Source organism: Doryrhamphus excisus, linkage group LG7, assembly GCF_037039965.1.
Source record: "Doryrhamphus excisus strain RoL-2023G ecotype Guam linkage group LG7, RoL_Dexc_Guam_v1.1, whole genome shotgun sequence".
Classification (NCBI taxonomy): Eukaryota; Metazoa; Chordata; class Actinopteri; order Syngnathiformes; family Syngnathidae; genus Doryrhamphus; species Doryrhamphus excisus.
The window spans coordinates 16,911,972-16,927,821 of record NC_136363.1 but is presented as its reverse complement, the minus strand read 5'-3'; the positions used below and the strand labels follow the sequence as shown (position 1 = coordinate 16,927,821).

Sequence of the window (15,850 nt, the reverse complement as noted above, 5' to 3'; positions counted from 1 at the left end):
AAGTAACTTGAAAATTGTGAAATATTCATGGACAAAAATATGCACTAAGTTGAAATATTAAAGAAAAAAATTATATTATGACCAACAAACAAAAATTATTGACATCCACACACACTCCCTTACCATGTCGCTGAAAGAGTTGTGTATTCATGGAACATTTCTTGGTGTGAGTTACGACCGCAACAGTAGCTCATGTTTGGGATTATTGTGGCTGTTGTGAATTGAATTTACTTTGTGTATATTTAAAAAGTGTACCCCTCTTCTGCGGTCCCTTCTCAAAGTAAATTTTTTCCGAGATGGGGGTTCAGATCAGGGGATGTCGTCAATTGTTGCCAGCTTATATCCCTTTGCGACTTTCTTTGTGATGAAGGGCTATATAAATAAACCTGGCTGCAATTAAAACCTCATAGAGTCTGGTGCTTGTGTATCTCACCAAAAATATGTCAAATTTGCTTAAATATGGATATTTTTTACTATTAAAAGGCTGTATTTAACAACGAAAGAGCCTCATTTTTAAATAATTATTAATATATAAAAAAAATGTGATAGAATGAAGCTGCAAAAGTGGTACCGTCCTCATACAGTATTTGCATTTTATAATTTAGTTATTTTTTCCTATTTTGTTTTGTGCAAATGCAACCCATTACTAGTCAGCGTCATTTCTCCTAAGCAAATGTTTGACACCAGACCCTTGTAATTGGTTTATTTTTCCTTCTAACCCCTGATGGTCTCAATTTGACTGATGTTAACCAAATAGAGAAACAGTTTAGAGTTTCCTCTTGTATAACATTGCGGTAAAAGTGTAATTTACTTCATTCAGATCTAAAGAGATTGACTCCAGACTTGCGACCCGGCACGAGACTGCTCCTCCATCTGCATCTTTAAAGAATTCTTGAGGTCGGACTTTGTAGACTATAAGCTGATGTTGAAGCTGAGTCCAGTTATTTGTGCTACTTCAACACGGAAGGCAATTTGCCAATAAAGACCAAATAAGCACGTAATGGCAGTTTATGTTATCTGCTGTGGGTGCGTGTGTAAAGCATCCAGCTTGTGTTTATGACTGCAGACATCAATCCAGTCTGCATGCAAGCTGTTACTTTTAAAGTGTCTTAATTGCTCACAGAAAGCAATTAATCAAGAGCTTAGTAAAAAGCACAAGATGCAATTTACACGCTTTAAAGGTGTCTTTATTTAGATCCCATCTGCGCTTTCGCCGTTTGGAGGCAAAACGACCACACTTTCCGCAAATATATGCACGCTATGACGATGAGAGGAAGTCTGTGCACAAATAAAAGGTTTATTAAGGGCAGGAAATTTGATTTTTATAAGAGGTGTAGCATGCGTACTCATGTCTGGATATAACAAACGTGTTATTAGATGTGGCGTATCTTCTCAGAGATCATCATCTTTTTTAAGTCTCTTCAGCGCTGCCGCTTCCTCACAGTGTGCGCACTCTAAAAAGAGTGTTTACACAAGTAATGTATTTGAGAGGTTCAACAGTCCAGCTGTGCAGACTCAACATTTTGTGTGTGTGTGTGTGGCCGTACCGCTTTGCGATGACAAATTACAGCTTTAACTGTAGAATGCGTCTTATTTGGTGGGGGGGGGGGGGGGGGGGTACTCACAAGACAAGACATGACCTGTTACTAGAAACTATTACTTCAAATTAGGCTGCTTGGAGCTGAAGGACAAAAAGAGGTGAAGATAGATTTTTCCATTCAGACTTTTTTCCATGTGTCCTCCCTCCTCCCCCTCCTCTCGCAAAGGTTTTCTATGACTTCAGGTCTGAGGAATCTGCTGCACAATAAGTGCACTGGAGTTATTATGAGTGAGGGTGGGGGGGGGCACAGTCATGAAGAGATTTCTAGACCGCATTGCATAATTCAAAATAATCACAAGGACCCAAAATAATCCACTGAGTCACCATTGGGATACGGCAAGGTAACGTTAAGGAGTGGAGGAGGAAGACCTTCTATGCCGCTTATCCTCACAAGGGTTGCGGGCGTATGCTGGAGCCTATCCCAGCTGACTTCGGGCAAGAGGCGGGTTACACCCTGAACTGGTCGCCAGCCAATCACAGGGCACATATAGACAAACAACCATTCACACTCACATTCATTCAGTCACCTATGGAAAATTTGGAGTCTCCAATTACTTAACATACATGGGATGTGGGAGGTCGGGGTGGGAATGTGCAAACTGAAAATCGAACCCTTTGTGTCTACTTTTTGGAGAGTCTACTTTTTTGATACACCCAGTAATTGACAAAGTGTATTATTAATATGAACTTTTTCTGGCTGGTAACCAGTCCAGGGTGTACCCCACCTCTTGCCCGAAGTCAGCTGGGATAGGCTCCAGCAAACCCCCGCAACCCTTGTGAGGATAAGCGGCATAGAAAATGAATGGATGGAACTTTTTGCCTGTACAATACACCTTTTTTTGCTATTTTCTTCCAAGTACTTCAGCCATGTTTTAGTTTATGATGTGTAGCGAAGTTGCACGGCAGTCGAGTGGTTACCGCGCAGACCTCACAGCTAGGAGACCAGGGTTCAATTCCACCCTCGGCCATCTCTGTGTGGAGTTTGCATGTTCTCCCCGTACATGCGTGGGTTTTCTCCGGGTACTCCGGTTTCCTTCCACATTCCAAAAACATGCTAGGTTAATTGGCGACTCCAAATTGTCCATAGGTATGAATGTGAGTGTGAATGGTTGTTTGTCTATTTGTGCCCTGTGATTGGCTGGTGACCAGTCCAGGGTGTACCCGTTAGTGAGTGTCAGAATGTCTTTTCTCTCAAAAGCGGCACACATAAATGAGGGAAATTATATATTTTTCTCATGTTTGTTGCTCATAGAGGACCATATTACATCATTTAGCATAATAGTGGAATTGAATAATATAACAATTTCTATCTTTGGTATTATTTTGAGGAGCATCCAATTTGTAATTGTTTTTGTAATGTCATTCTCACTGTCTTCTTCAGTCACTCTCCTTTCTCTTGTGTCGTATTTGGACAGCTGTGGCCGTCTGTGTGGTTACAAAGGTCGTGACCCTGACATGTTGTTTAATACCTAACCCTTTCTGTGTAATTGACGGCCAGAGCAAATACACTGTGGTCCGGTGCGGTCCTTACTGTGAATAATTGTTTTGTACATACCTTTTTTCCCTCCCCCCAGGTTATTCTTTGTGTCTCGGTAAGTCCTACTTCTTCCGGTTCAACCATCCTGAGGAGGCGAGCAGAATGAAGAGCATGCTTCCACAGAAGAGCCCCGTGTCCGCCCTGGCCTACAACACAGGTATACAGTACATTTATAATCTCCATTTTTTTTCCTTTGGCACATACTGTGTCTCCACCTAAAAACCTTTCTGCAGCCTTACATTGCCAGTAGATCCAACTAAGTGTGAGGGATGTTTCTGGTGTGAGTGGGTGTGGTTGAAGGGTTGGGTCGTATAGCTATGTGGGGGCGGTTGGCGCTCATATATTGTTCCAAAATACACACTCACACAGTCAAGCATGCTAAAAGTTAAATGTAAAGCATATTGGAATGTTTTTGTCATCTGGCACCCTTCTGTTGCCACGGTGATACAGCTGGACTCTAATGTCTTCTTGGTGATTGATGTCGAGAACTTGTGTGTGTGTGTGTGTGTGTGTGTGTGTGTGTGTTTCGGTACACATTAGGGACATGAAGTGTACATGAAGTGTTGCGATGCAACTCCACAAGCTTGGGTAGGGTGCTCAAAGTGGACCAAAAGGCGAGTTTTTTGCCAACAAGCGTTAAACTGAAGTGCGCTGATGAAAAGTGTACGTACCGAACCGTGCTCATGGTGTACCGATACACCCATACAATGGTGTCATGCACCACAGTGCAGTATTATACTAAAAAGCCTCACCTTCATTGTGCTGACTGCCAAGACTCACAGCTCAAGTGGAAGCTCTCACACAAAAGGAAGAGAACACTTGATGCACGCCAGACCTCCAGTATAAATCTGCCCATTTATGGACACCACGCAATGTTGTGTGTGATCTCATGATGCTTTTCATTTTCCGCCACGTTTCTCTCTCGCACATTTAACATTCTCTCACATCGATAGCCTTGCATGAATCGAAGCCGCTATGTTTCCATTGTAAAATCCATTTGATAAGTACATATAACATTGCCTGTTTCTTTCAAATAGAGCCACTGTTGATGTTCTTTGCAGGACTGGTTGTTAAACACCGGGTGGTCTTAGGAGAGACCATTTTGATGGCGCTTTTTCCACATTAAGCCACAGCTAAATAAAACGTGTGCAGGTTCTCTTCCTGTGGGTTGGGCCATCAGATGCAAAATAATGGAAATAGAATTTCAAAAAAACAAAAGCAGCTAATCTCAGTAAGGTTTGTTTTACTAAAAATACCCACCCACAGAACGCTGAAATGGTTAAAAAATGAAACCAGGCGGGGGTGGGGCTTTTGGGTATATTCCCAAAATATTTTGTGGTCTCTTTTCATTTCCTAAAGGCTATACTAAGGAAGTGAACCTAACATCAACTGTTTTTCTTGGATGTGACAGGTGATTTCTCTGTGGGGTGCATACTTGCATGTAGTTTATGTATACTGGGAGCGTGAGTTGGGTTTTTTCTCATATAATCTAGTAAAGAGCTCCATTAGTGACAGGCTGATAAAAAGTACACCCTGGACTGGTGGCCAGCCAATCACAGGGCACATATAGACAACCATTCACACTCACATTCATACCTATGGACAATTTGGAGTCGCTAATTAACCTAGCATGTTTTTGGAATGTGGGAGGAAACATTCCTTAACATTCATTAAACTTTCAGACCGTTTTAGTGTAGTAAATACATCTGCATCTTATACTTTTGATGATGTGTGTCTTTATTTGAGGAGCCCCCAGAGAGGGGCTAACGTCATTGCAGCACCCCAATGAATGCGTTGCTCAGATGCAATACAGTATGGAAAAACTTTTAAGGAGTTGTTTTTTTTAATATTCATATTGGTACATGTTTGTACATTTGAGTGTGAAGTTGCTGTATGATGACTTTAGTGACTGTTATATTGTTATATACAATATTTTTATACACTATACTGTTATATACAATCACAGGGCACATATAGACAAACAACCATTCACACTCACATTCATACCTATGGAAAATTTGGCGTCGCCAATTAACCTAGCATGTTTTTGGAATGTGTGAGGAAACCGGAGTACCCGGAGAAAAGCCACGCATGCACAGGGAGAACATGCAAACTCCACACAGAGATGGCAGAGGGTGGAATTGAACTCGGGTCTCCTAGCTGTGTGGCCTGCGCGCTAACCACTCATCCTTTCCATTCAATAAAGCAATATTTTTCCCCCCATATTTAGATTACCTGAAGTTTAGCAGCGATTATAGCCATGCTGTGGTGGGCGGGACCAACAGCACGCGAGGCATGCGCTCAGCCTCTGAGCTCCGGGATCTGATGGACACCCTGCAACGCAAGAAAGCAGCTCTGGAAAACAGCCTGAGGGCCAATGGGAATGCCAATCCATCCTACTTCAGCGTGACACAGGCAAGGCATTAACTTCTAGATTTTCATTATGTAGTCTGCTATAAATGGTAATAATCGTTCTCCCTTTTCTGTTTAGTCCCCGCCCACCACACCCATCACTTCACATTCCTCCTCATCATCAGCCTACCAGGAACAGGCGAGACGTTTCTACAGTGGGGATCGTCCCCCAGTGTCATTAAAATCTGCTCCCCCTTCTTCTCCATCCCGACGTTCTGACTCTTCTTCTCTGGTCCCACGCACATCCCGAAACCAGGACAACCTAGGCAGCAGTGATAGCCGCCGTCTCCATAACACAGGCTCTTCTCCATTGTTGTCAACATGGAGTAGCAGGGGTTCATCCACCTCAGTCAGCGGTGGTGATAACCTACTTCTCTCTCTTCCTCCTTCTTCTTCCTCAACCCGCTCTCCATCCGCCGGGGGTGCTGTCAGCATGCCGTCAAGCCCCCGCCTTGGACGCAGGAGCTACGGCAACCAAGAAGCCTCCACCAGCAGTCGAACGAGGAAATACTCTTCCGGTTCTCTAAATGGGATGACAGGAGGCGGGCACAGCCGCTCCCTGCCTCGCCTCTGCTCCTCTCCATCCCCCCGAGACAACAACAACGGTGTCCTGACTTTATCGACTCTGCCGCCGCATCGCTCCGATGCTTACAAACTTAGCAAAGACCACTACAACAACAACAGCGGCTTTAACACCAGTCTTGACCTCAACCACAACTCCAGCAACTCCAACATGTTGTCTTCAAATAGGAATCAAATCCATACTACAGCTAAAGGAGACGGTATCGTGTCCATTTCCCTCTCCTCGCTCAAGCTGACTCCTTGCACCGGTACCACCTCCGCTGCAGCATCCCCACCTGACGTTACCATCCCATCCAAAGTCGGAGGATCCTCTTCCCCTCGTATGGCCAAGAAGCTCAGCCTCACTTCCACAAGCTCTGTGGGTTCCGTCAGGTCCGCAAGCCCCACTGAAATTGAACTGCCTTTGGGGGACAGGGAGAAACACGGAGCAGGCCTGGAGACTACTAGCACACAAGGCTTTGGCCGCGGCGAGAGGAGGGCTTCATTCGGAAAAGCAGGAGTGACCCCACCGGGAGCGTTTAGGGAGAGACGGGGTAGTATCAGCTCACTCAGCGGCAAGGAAGAACTGACGGACTACCACCATCGTCAAAAAGAGGAGCGTCTCCGTGAGCAGGAGGTGGAGAGACTTGTGAGTTCAGACAGCATCTTACACACACTCACACACACACACACACAGTGGTTGAGGTTAACCTCAAGACCACATCTGGCATTTAGCCCATACTAACAGGACTATTCTTAACCTTTCACTTGGCTTCAGTTGTATACCCATGTGTGCTTGTGTGTGTGTGTGTTTACGTCAATCACATGGAGGTCCGCCCTCCCGCATGCGGTTCGGACCACAGAGCAAGTCGGTCAGATGTGGCCTACAGAAATGAGAGAAATTAAAGGGCAGAGTCCAAAGAGCAGCAGGTGGATAAACACACAGATGCTCAACGTATAATGTCAACTGGAACGCAAAATTACATAGATAGTGTAATTATCTCTCTTTTACATCGCTTGCAATGCCAAGTGCAAGTATGCGTAAACCGTACTTTCACGTTGCACAAAATTCCACAAAATATACCACAGGAAATCATTTTTTCTGGGAGTACTTTTGTGTGTAGTGAGGGAAGGCTTACTTTGAAAAGCCTTACAGTACATGGTAGAATATAAAGAGCAGTTTACTTCGCCCCCTGGTGGTCACAATGAAACTTGACCATATCCAAGCATGAGTGTTTGAGCTCAATGGCTTTGTCATGTGACACATTTTTTGATACATTTTTACACCATCTCATATTTCCATGATTGTTTCCTTTGTACTTTTGTATCTTGACTATCCATCCCATAATTAACAACTGATTGCTACAAAGGCCACACAGTAGCTTGTGTCCATTAGAATAGAACAAGGTGAGAAAGTCACACAAGTTCACGTTACACACTAAAAGTGAGAATGTGAGGAGAGATGAAACAAGATTTTGTTTTTAAGAATGCATTCTTTTTTTAGAGCCATTTCCTGCGTCTGACGGTGGGGGGGGGGTGGTCATAGTTGACAGCTGTCATTAACTTGCTCAGACACACATCCTATAACACCTCTGACCCACATTCCTTTTCTCCGTCTTTCCCTTTCTAATATTACTTGATCAGCCTGGTGCTTTAAATTCTCCCTCTCCCTCCCTCCGTGCCTCCCTCTCTCTTTCTCTCTCTCTCTCTCTCGCCTTCGCTGAACCCGAACCGGTTGCTCACACCCTGTAATCTGCCGCCGTGTCTCGGCCACGCTTAAAAAATCTTGCGCTCATGGGAATGTCAGTGTGGGGGGGGAATATGCCGACACCAAACGCGACTTGATGGAGGACAGAGCCCCTTTGTTGACTAGACAAGGACTTTTTTGAACTTTCCGCAATGCTCCCACAGGTAGTGTATAAAGTACTTTAAATAGATTTTTGTGGTCTGCTGGATTTGTTTCTATGTTCTAAGCATTATCCCCCAGACCACTCGGGTTACTAACTCTCACTGACACTGTTTTTCGTTTAGGAACGACAGCGTCTCGAGACCATCCTGTCCTTGTGCTCAGAGCTGGACCAGGATGGAGGCGGCTCGGTTACAAATCCGGCCTCGGCAGTGGCTGACCTCCAAAAGATCAACCAGGAGCTTCAGAAGCTTCAGCTGAATGACGATGACGATGATGACGACACACCCTCTGTCTTCTCGGACTCCTCCATCGTTAATGGCTCCGCGGGGAACGGACTCGTTATGGAAAATGGATACTACGACAGGGATCTATCGGTACGACAGAGGCGTAGCAGTGGTACCCGGGACAACAGGGCAGAGTCGCCTGCTGTCAGTCTACGGAGCTATGCCCCCTCACCCTCACCACAGACGTTAAACGAGGTAAAAACGATGCAGATTGAAAAGAAGGTGTACATTCCAAGCAGCCTTTAACACATCATTTTTGATAACCCTATTAGATTTATTATGTTTCTTATTATATTGGAGTGTAAATGTGACTATAGGGGTGTTATTTCATGTCTAGAGTGCTCTAATCATGTTAAAAATGTATTTAAATTTATAAATAAGCGATCCGACTTTGTGGAAATTGACGGCCATGTCTGTAAGCAATTAACTGTGATAAAGACAAGATTGCTTTATTCTTTTATTCTAATTGTAAATAGTTTGTGTGTAAATGAACACACAAACTACTAATATGCATCCAGCAATACAAGACGGCAGTCGGATAGCACCTTTGACTCCAGACAGCTTCTCGAGATTAATCAGTCTTCACGTGGAAATGTGTTTATACGTCTTTCTGGCACTCATAACAGGAGCTCTTATTAAAGTATCAAGGCTCACATCTTTGACACAGACAGATGGGAGATATTTACAGCTCGTTTATTAGGTTAAAGCGGGTTAAGTGTCACAGTTGGTGTTGTGTGCATGATGCCAGCATTTCTTTGTTGTAAAAAAGAAGCTTCAAACCACTAAACAATAACAAAATACCTCGACCCATGTTCTTTTTGTTATCAAATAGCTGGTGGTCCGTGCTTTCATCCGTGCATTGCAAACAGGAAATTCTAACAGCTCATTTGCTTTTGATTACTGGTAATTTCCCAAGTAAGACCCTGAGCTGGAATTGAATCTGTGATGCTACATGCCAAGCCCTTGAAATTATAGGAAGTATAGCTTCAAATATGAGATCTTTTTTGATATAATTTTTTATCAGTGGTTGTCTTCGCCGCCTCACACAGGATGCTAGACCCTCCGAAGAGGAAATGAGGCGCGTGGAAGAGGAGAGGATCCAGGTCCTAAACAACATCGAGGAGCTGGAGCAAAAGATTAAAGAGCTGGACAACCAGATGGAGGAATCTTCTCGAGAGGTAGGAACCGTCAGGACTGGAGTTAGTGACCCGAATATAATTTGGACAATTTGGAGTCGCCAATTAACCTAGCATGTTTTTGGAATGTGGGAGGAGTACCCAGAGAAAACCCACGGGGAGAACATGCGAATTCCACACATAGACGGCAGAGGGTGGAATTGAACACTGGTCTCCTAGCTGTGAGGCCTGCGCGCTAACCACTTAAAAAAACATTTTCATTGAGCATTATTACAGTATTTTAAAATTAGCACAACTCATCCTGTGTTGTATGCGGGTCTTTGTGTAGCAGTGGCATCACTTCAAGTCACGGGTGTTTGTGAGTGATGAAGAAAAGCTCTGACTCACATTGGGAAAAATCATTTGCCGCCACCTGTTGGTTAGCTTGTCTAAATTACTCGACCTTGATTTTTTGAAGGTCATGCCACAGCATCTCAATGAGATCCAGGTCAGGACTTTGACTAGACTCCAAAGTCTTCATTTGGTTATTTTGCAGCCATTCAGAGGTGGACTTGCTGGTGTGTTTTGGATCATGTTCCTGCTGAAGAACCCAAGTTGGTTTCAGCTTGAGGTCACCTACAGATTTCCAGACATTCTTCTTCAGCACAGAATTCATGGTTCCATTTATCACAGCAAGTCTTCCAGGTCCTGAAGCAGCAAAACAGCACCAGATCATCACACTACCACCACCATATTTTACTCTTGGTATATTGTTCTGGAATGCGGTGTTACTTTTACACCAGATATACACCAACTTTTGTCTCATCAGTCCACAGAGCATTTTCCCAAAGGTATTGAGGATCATCAAGATGTTTTCTGGCAAAATTGAGACGTGCCTTAATATTAATTTGTTCAGCCCAGTGTCTTTGTTATGGTGGAGTCATGGACACTGACCTTAACTAAGGCAAGTGAGGCCTGCAGTTGTCTGGATGTTGTTGTGGGGTCTTTTGTGACGTCTTGGACAAGTCGTTGCTACACTGTTAGGGTCATTTTAGTTGGGAAGGTTCAACCCTGTGGTTTACTGGCGTCCCAAAGCTTTAGAAATGGGTTTATAACTTTTTCCAGACTGATGGAACTCAATATTTTTTTTGTTTGTATTTCTCCATTAATAATAATAACAAGTTTTATAAACATGCAAAAACATAAGAAATCAGAAACCCTTTTTCACACCAGTGTCACATCACAGTGAGTCAAGTTCTTACCCAATTATGTCTTTACCAAAGGTGGAAGTCGAGCGAGCTCTGGTGGAGGCGGAGCAGGAGTCCGAGTTAGCTGCCCTCCAGCAGGAAAAAGAATCCCTGGAAGCACTTCACAGCAAAATAGCCGACATGGAAACCAAATCTCAGCAGGAAAAAGAAAAGGTATTTCCTTTTTTTTTTTTTTTTTTGCTCCACTACAGTGTTGGGGAATGGTATTTCGAATGGAATTCAAGGCACACGTTAGCTCAGTTGCGTTGTCATATCAGGTAGCCAGTGGGGAAGGGGGGGGGGCAGGGTATACCATATCAATATACAGTATATGCTAGTCAAAGGCACACTTACATTTTGAGGTCATGTGACTGTGCGGTAGGTGCTAATCCTTCTCATGCTGTCTCTGATCCAAATATATAACTGCTAATACTACCCAGGGTAAAGCGGTCACCAAGCCATCCTATCTCACACACACACACACACATTTTGACATATACATTGTGTGTGTACCTGCCAACAAGATGGAGCTTGGAAGTGGATTATAGAATATAATTTTAGTTTTTATACATGAAAACTAACGGCCTGTGGTTATAGTTTGATGGTGAAAGGGAGAGTGAGAGAGAGCATTCATTCAAAGTTTGGTTTCAGAGGAGGTGAAGAAGCTGAGTGCTTGTATAGATTTTGGATGCCTGGGTATGTTAAAAATCAATAACGTGTGTGAGTTAACCCAATCCTCATCCCCACCCCCCCCCCATCAGCTTTTTCCATCACCCTTACCAGACAACCAATACATGTCCGAAATCCTACTAAGTGGCTTTCCATCCTTAAATAAATAGCATTCTACTGCAGAGTCCCCCCCCCATCCCTTACGTGCTAATTGTGCTGACCCGATCACCTCGGTAACTAACGGTGGCTCCTTCAATCCCACTAACGCTGCCATCCTCTTTATGCCCTGCGTGTGTGCGTGCCTGTTTGTTGCTTGTCCTTGTGTGCGTGTGGGCTTCTATGTGCATATGTGGCTATGCACCTGTGTGCGTTTGTGTGTGTGTGTGTTTGTGTGTACCAGGCGTGTGAGTTGCTCCAGGCAGAAAAGGGCAGAGTAGAGAGGTTGGCTCAGATTGTGTGTGAGCAGCGCTCCCAGCTGGACAGCTGCCCGGAGGCCACCAAGGAGCCCCTGCAGGAGCAGCTAGCCAGGGTCAGTACACACACACACTGAACACACACATTCGGACCCATGCAGAGACAGCAACTACATGCCAGGGTGAGGGATAATGCTAATGAGACATGATGCATGTGATCTCAGTATCAGTTTGAGACATGTTTCTTTGGTTTCTACTGTTATTGTTTTGTTGGTGTTCATATTAGGGGTGGACATTTGACTATATTGCCCTGATTAATTATAGAGGCAATTAATCAATTGTGAGCTTTTCAATATTTTAAAAATTTAAGGTTGCAGCCAAAATAGTACAATCTCTTCTGCATCAATTGCTTTAAAATGCTATAATTCCTCATTGAATTTCATATGCCCATCCCTAATTCAAATGTTATTTTTGGTGTATAACACAGCAATAGTCAGAAAATATGGTTGTTTGGTTTGTTTGACATGTTGCATGTCATCTTTTGCATAAATGTCTCTGAAGATTTTCCACGGCGGGCTGCATCCTGACCTACAAAACCACTCAGAGACCACAGACCACCACCCATATTGTGATTCCCACTAAAATAATAATACTACACTCTTTTGGCTCAATCTTTGATGTTTTGGAGGAGTTGGCGAAAATGGTCCTATGTCCTCTGTCCTCTGTCCAAACCAGGGGTGGGTAAACTATGGCCCGAGGCCCACCAAGCGTTTGAATCCGGCCCACCAGTTGCTTTCTAACTATTTCAACTTTTAACATACAAACTGGCAACATGGCTTGCAAGCCTGATGTCTTATTTAGTAAAAAAAACAACAACAAAACTGTAAAATTAAATTACATAGTTTGATGTGGTCTGATGTTTGAAGTGCTCCTGAAAAAAAGGGACATGAGAACATACAGCTGATAGTATAACACTTTTACAGATAATATTTGACAAATAATTTAAGGAAAATTATAAGCATAAAATAGTGTGTGTGTGTTTGTGTTAAATATAGTATGTTCTGGACCCCCGGACAATTTTTTAACTCAATGCGGCCCACGAGTCAAAATATTTGCCCACCCCTGGTCCAAATGATGGTCCGGATCACCCCCAAATTTGCATCAGTTTTTCCATATCCCATTTCTGACAGTTCCTGAAAATTTCATCCAAATCCAAATAAATGGTAGCAAAACACAAACATCATTTTATATATCTTTTACATTTTGTAAAAAGGTAAAAAAAATATACACATTCATTAATTTTCTACCGCTTATCCTCACGAGGCTCGCGGGGGTGCTGGAGCCTATCCCAGTTGGCGGGGTACACCCTGGACTGGTTGCCCGCCAATCACAGGGCACATATAGATAAACAACCATTCACACTCACATTCATACCTATGGACAATTTGGAGTCGCCAATTAACCTATCATGTTTTTGGAATGTGGGAGGAAACCGGAGTACCCGGAGAAAACCCACGCATGCACGGGGAGAACATGCAAACTCCACACAGAAATGGCCGAGGGTGGAATTGAACTCGGGTCTCCTAGCTGTGGGGCCTGCGTGCTAACTCGGCAGCCCTAAAAAACACACAATATATTTTTTTAATATTACATTTAGTACTGCATGCCAATGAAAAAGTTACCACATATTTCCCCCAGGCTGCAGTTTTGACACCCCTGCCTTACACCCACACTACACAACATGAGTTGAACCTGTATATAAGTACAGTAAAGTCTCGTTATATCGATATTGTCGGGAGTCGGAAAAAATATCGATATAACCGGACTGTCGATATATCCGATCCTGCGCCGAACTGCATTAAAAGTGGGCAATAATGCACTCGACATTGTTCTATAGTATAGAACAGGGGTGCTCACACTTTTTCAGCATGCGAGCTACTTTTAAAATGACAAAAGTCATGAGTCAAAATGATCTACCCACTACAAAAATGCAAAACATCTATTTATTTTCAAATGTATTGAGGATTATTTGTACGTACAATGTATGTTGATGTACCTTACATAACCAAATGAGCCAATATTGCAAAACACACATAATTAACTATTAACATTTTTTGTAATTACCTGAGTTTACTTTGATGACTTGCACTGAATTGAATCAGCCAAGGATGCATAGTCCGGACAGTAGCTGCTGATAGCCAGGTTAGCCAGGCAAACGCACTTCGAAAAAGACATTGTGAAAAAAAAAGTCCACCTCTCATTCCGTATGGAAGTGATATGTTTTTGCCTTTTTACTTGGTCCAGCTACTTCACTCATTTTAGTGACCATAAACTTTAGCGAGGGCTTAAAATCTGACGCAATTCGCCGACTAGCTTAGCACTTTGCATCGTTGTTTACGCATAAGCGGTGACCTAAAGGTCAAAATTCAGTTGTCATCTGACTGGTTGTCCTGTATGTCGATCAAGTAACAGGGATGGATGATAGGCTGACATCGTAAGTTCTGCTGCACTTAGAGACGTTGTTTGATTTGATTGGTCACCCGAAGGGCAACATTTAGTTGTCATCTGAATGGCTGCCCTGTATATCAATCAAGTGACGGCATTGATGCTAGGATGATATTTTTTTAATGTCACGCCGCGATCGACCAGCGATCGACCAGTACCACCTCATCGCGATCGACTTAATGAGCACCCCTGGTATAGAACAATGTTGAGCAGCTTAAATCAATCTTTGCTTAAGGATTTCAATACCAAAAAAGAACACGACGAACGGCTGCTTCCAGTCAACTTTATTTTTCACACTTCCACCACCAGAGCACAGCACACACACCGATTCCCGCACTTCCTGGTTCACAGGTCATGCTCAACCCACCCCACATAGCTGGCCAAACACATGCCTGCAACAGAAGAACCAACTGCGTTCGTGGTTCGCTTGTGTCTTCGTTGGAATAGGTGTGTATGCTATGTCAGTTGGTTCTTCTGTTGCAGGCATGTGTTTGGCCAGCTATGTGGGGTGGGTTGAGCATGACCTGTGAACCAGGAAGTGCGGGAATCGGTGTGTGTGCTGCGCTCTGGTGGTGGAAGTGTGAAAAATAAAGTTGACTGGAAGCAGCCGTTCGCCGTGTTCTTTTTTGGTATTGAAATCCTTAAGCAAAGATTGATTTAAGCTGCTTTTGTATCGATATAAGCAGACCAAATTGGCTGGCGGGAGATGAAAAGGGCATCGTAGTAACCGGATTATCATAATAACCGGGTATCGTACTAACGGAACTAATTATATCATAAAAGACTAGAAATTTGCCGGGAAATGAAAATAGTATCGTAATAAGCAGTAATTCGTTATAACCGATATCAATATAACAAGACTTTACTGTATATACAGTATGAGCATTACCTTATTTAGCTACACAATAGCTGCAAGATATGAAGTTTTACACGACTGCATACTACAACAGAGTGTCTACTGTGCGTGTTTATGAGTCTATTTTGGTCTGTGTTCAGGACTTTGAGGCACTCGAGACGGAGACAAAGCGCTTTGAGGACCTGGAGTTCCAGCAGCTGGAGAGAGAGAGTCGACAGGACGAGGAGAAGGAGACGCAGATGCAGCAGCTTCTCCGAGAGATCGCAGACTACCAACGGAGCACTGTGACCCGCAAGGTTCGCTTATAGCGGCAGTTTCCATCTCTATGTTTCATCTTACGTTTTGTTGTTTTTTTTTATATCAGGAGCGACTGTTGACCCTGAAGAAGCAGGCGGCACAGATTACCCAGCAGGCTGAGCGAGAGAAAGAAAGCTTCCTGAAGGAGAGGAGCACTCTGGAAGCGATGCTGCAAAGGGTACAAAAAATCTCCATTTTGAAATGAAGCATATTTTGTCCAAATGTTGTATTTTAATATGTTTTTATTTTCCCAGGAGAAAGAAAACCTTGCACCTCTTGACCGAAAATATGCTGACCTCACTGGTGGCCAAAGTTACACCTTAAGGGAGGTAGGTTTGATTGACACACACTCACACAAAATACATTTCTCCTGCATTTTCCTCCATTTGTGTGTCAGTCTTTTAGCAGCGCTTCCCACAACAGCACCACTGCTGCCGCTTCTCCC

At 43.5% G+C, this 15,850-nt stretch overlaps 1 protein-coding gene across 2 annotated transcripts in view; it reads left to right on the top strand.

Moving 5' to 3' along the window:
* phldb2b (pleckstrin homology-like domain, family B, member 2b) overlaps positions 1 to 15,850 on the top strand; it is a 38,414-nt gene that overhangs the window by 13,625 nt on the left and 8,939 nt on the right. Inside the window, exons 6-15 of one of the 2 annotated variants that reach the window (XM_058059904.2) lie at positions 3,175 to 3,294; positions 5,368 to 5,552; positions 5,629 to 6,759; positions 8,142 to 8,498; positions 9,353 to 9,481; positions 10,702 to 10,839; positions 11,735 to 11,863; positions 15,249 to 15,404; positions 15,473 to 15,583; positions 15,660 to 15,734. In XM_058059904.2, the coding sequence (XP_057915887.2) occupies positions 3,175 to 3,294; positions 5,368 to 5,552; positions 5,629 to 6,759; positions 8,142 to 8,498; positions 9,353 to 9,481; positions 10,702 to 10,839; positions 11,735 to 11,863; positions 15,249 to 15,404; positions 15,473 to 15,583; positions 15,660 to 15,734 (2,531 nt within the window). The remainder of the gene's footprint in view (positions 1 to 3,174; positions 3,295 to 5,367; positions 5,553 to 5,628; positions 6,760 to 8,141; positions 8,499 to 9,352; positions 9,482 to 10,701; positions 10,840 to 11,734; positions 11,864 to 15,248; positions 15,405 to 15,472; positions 15,584 to 15,659; positions 15,735 to 15,850) is intronic. The other variant, XM_058059906.2, reaches the window with a different exon arrangement.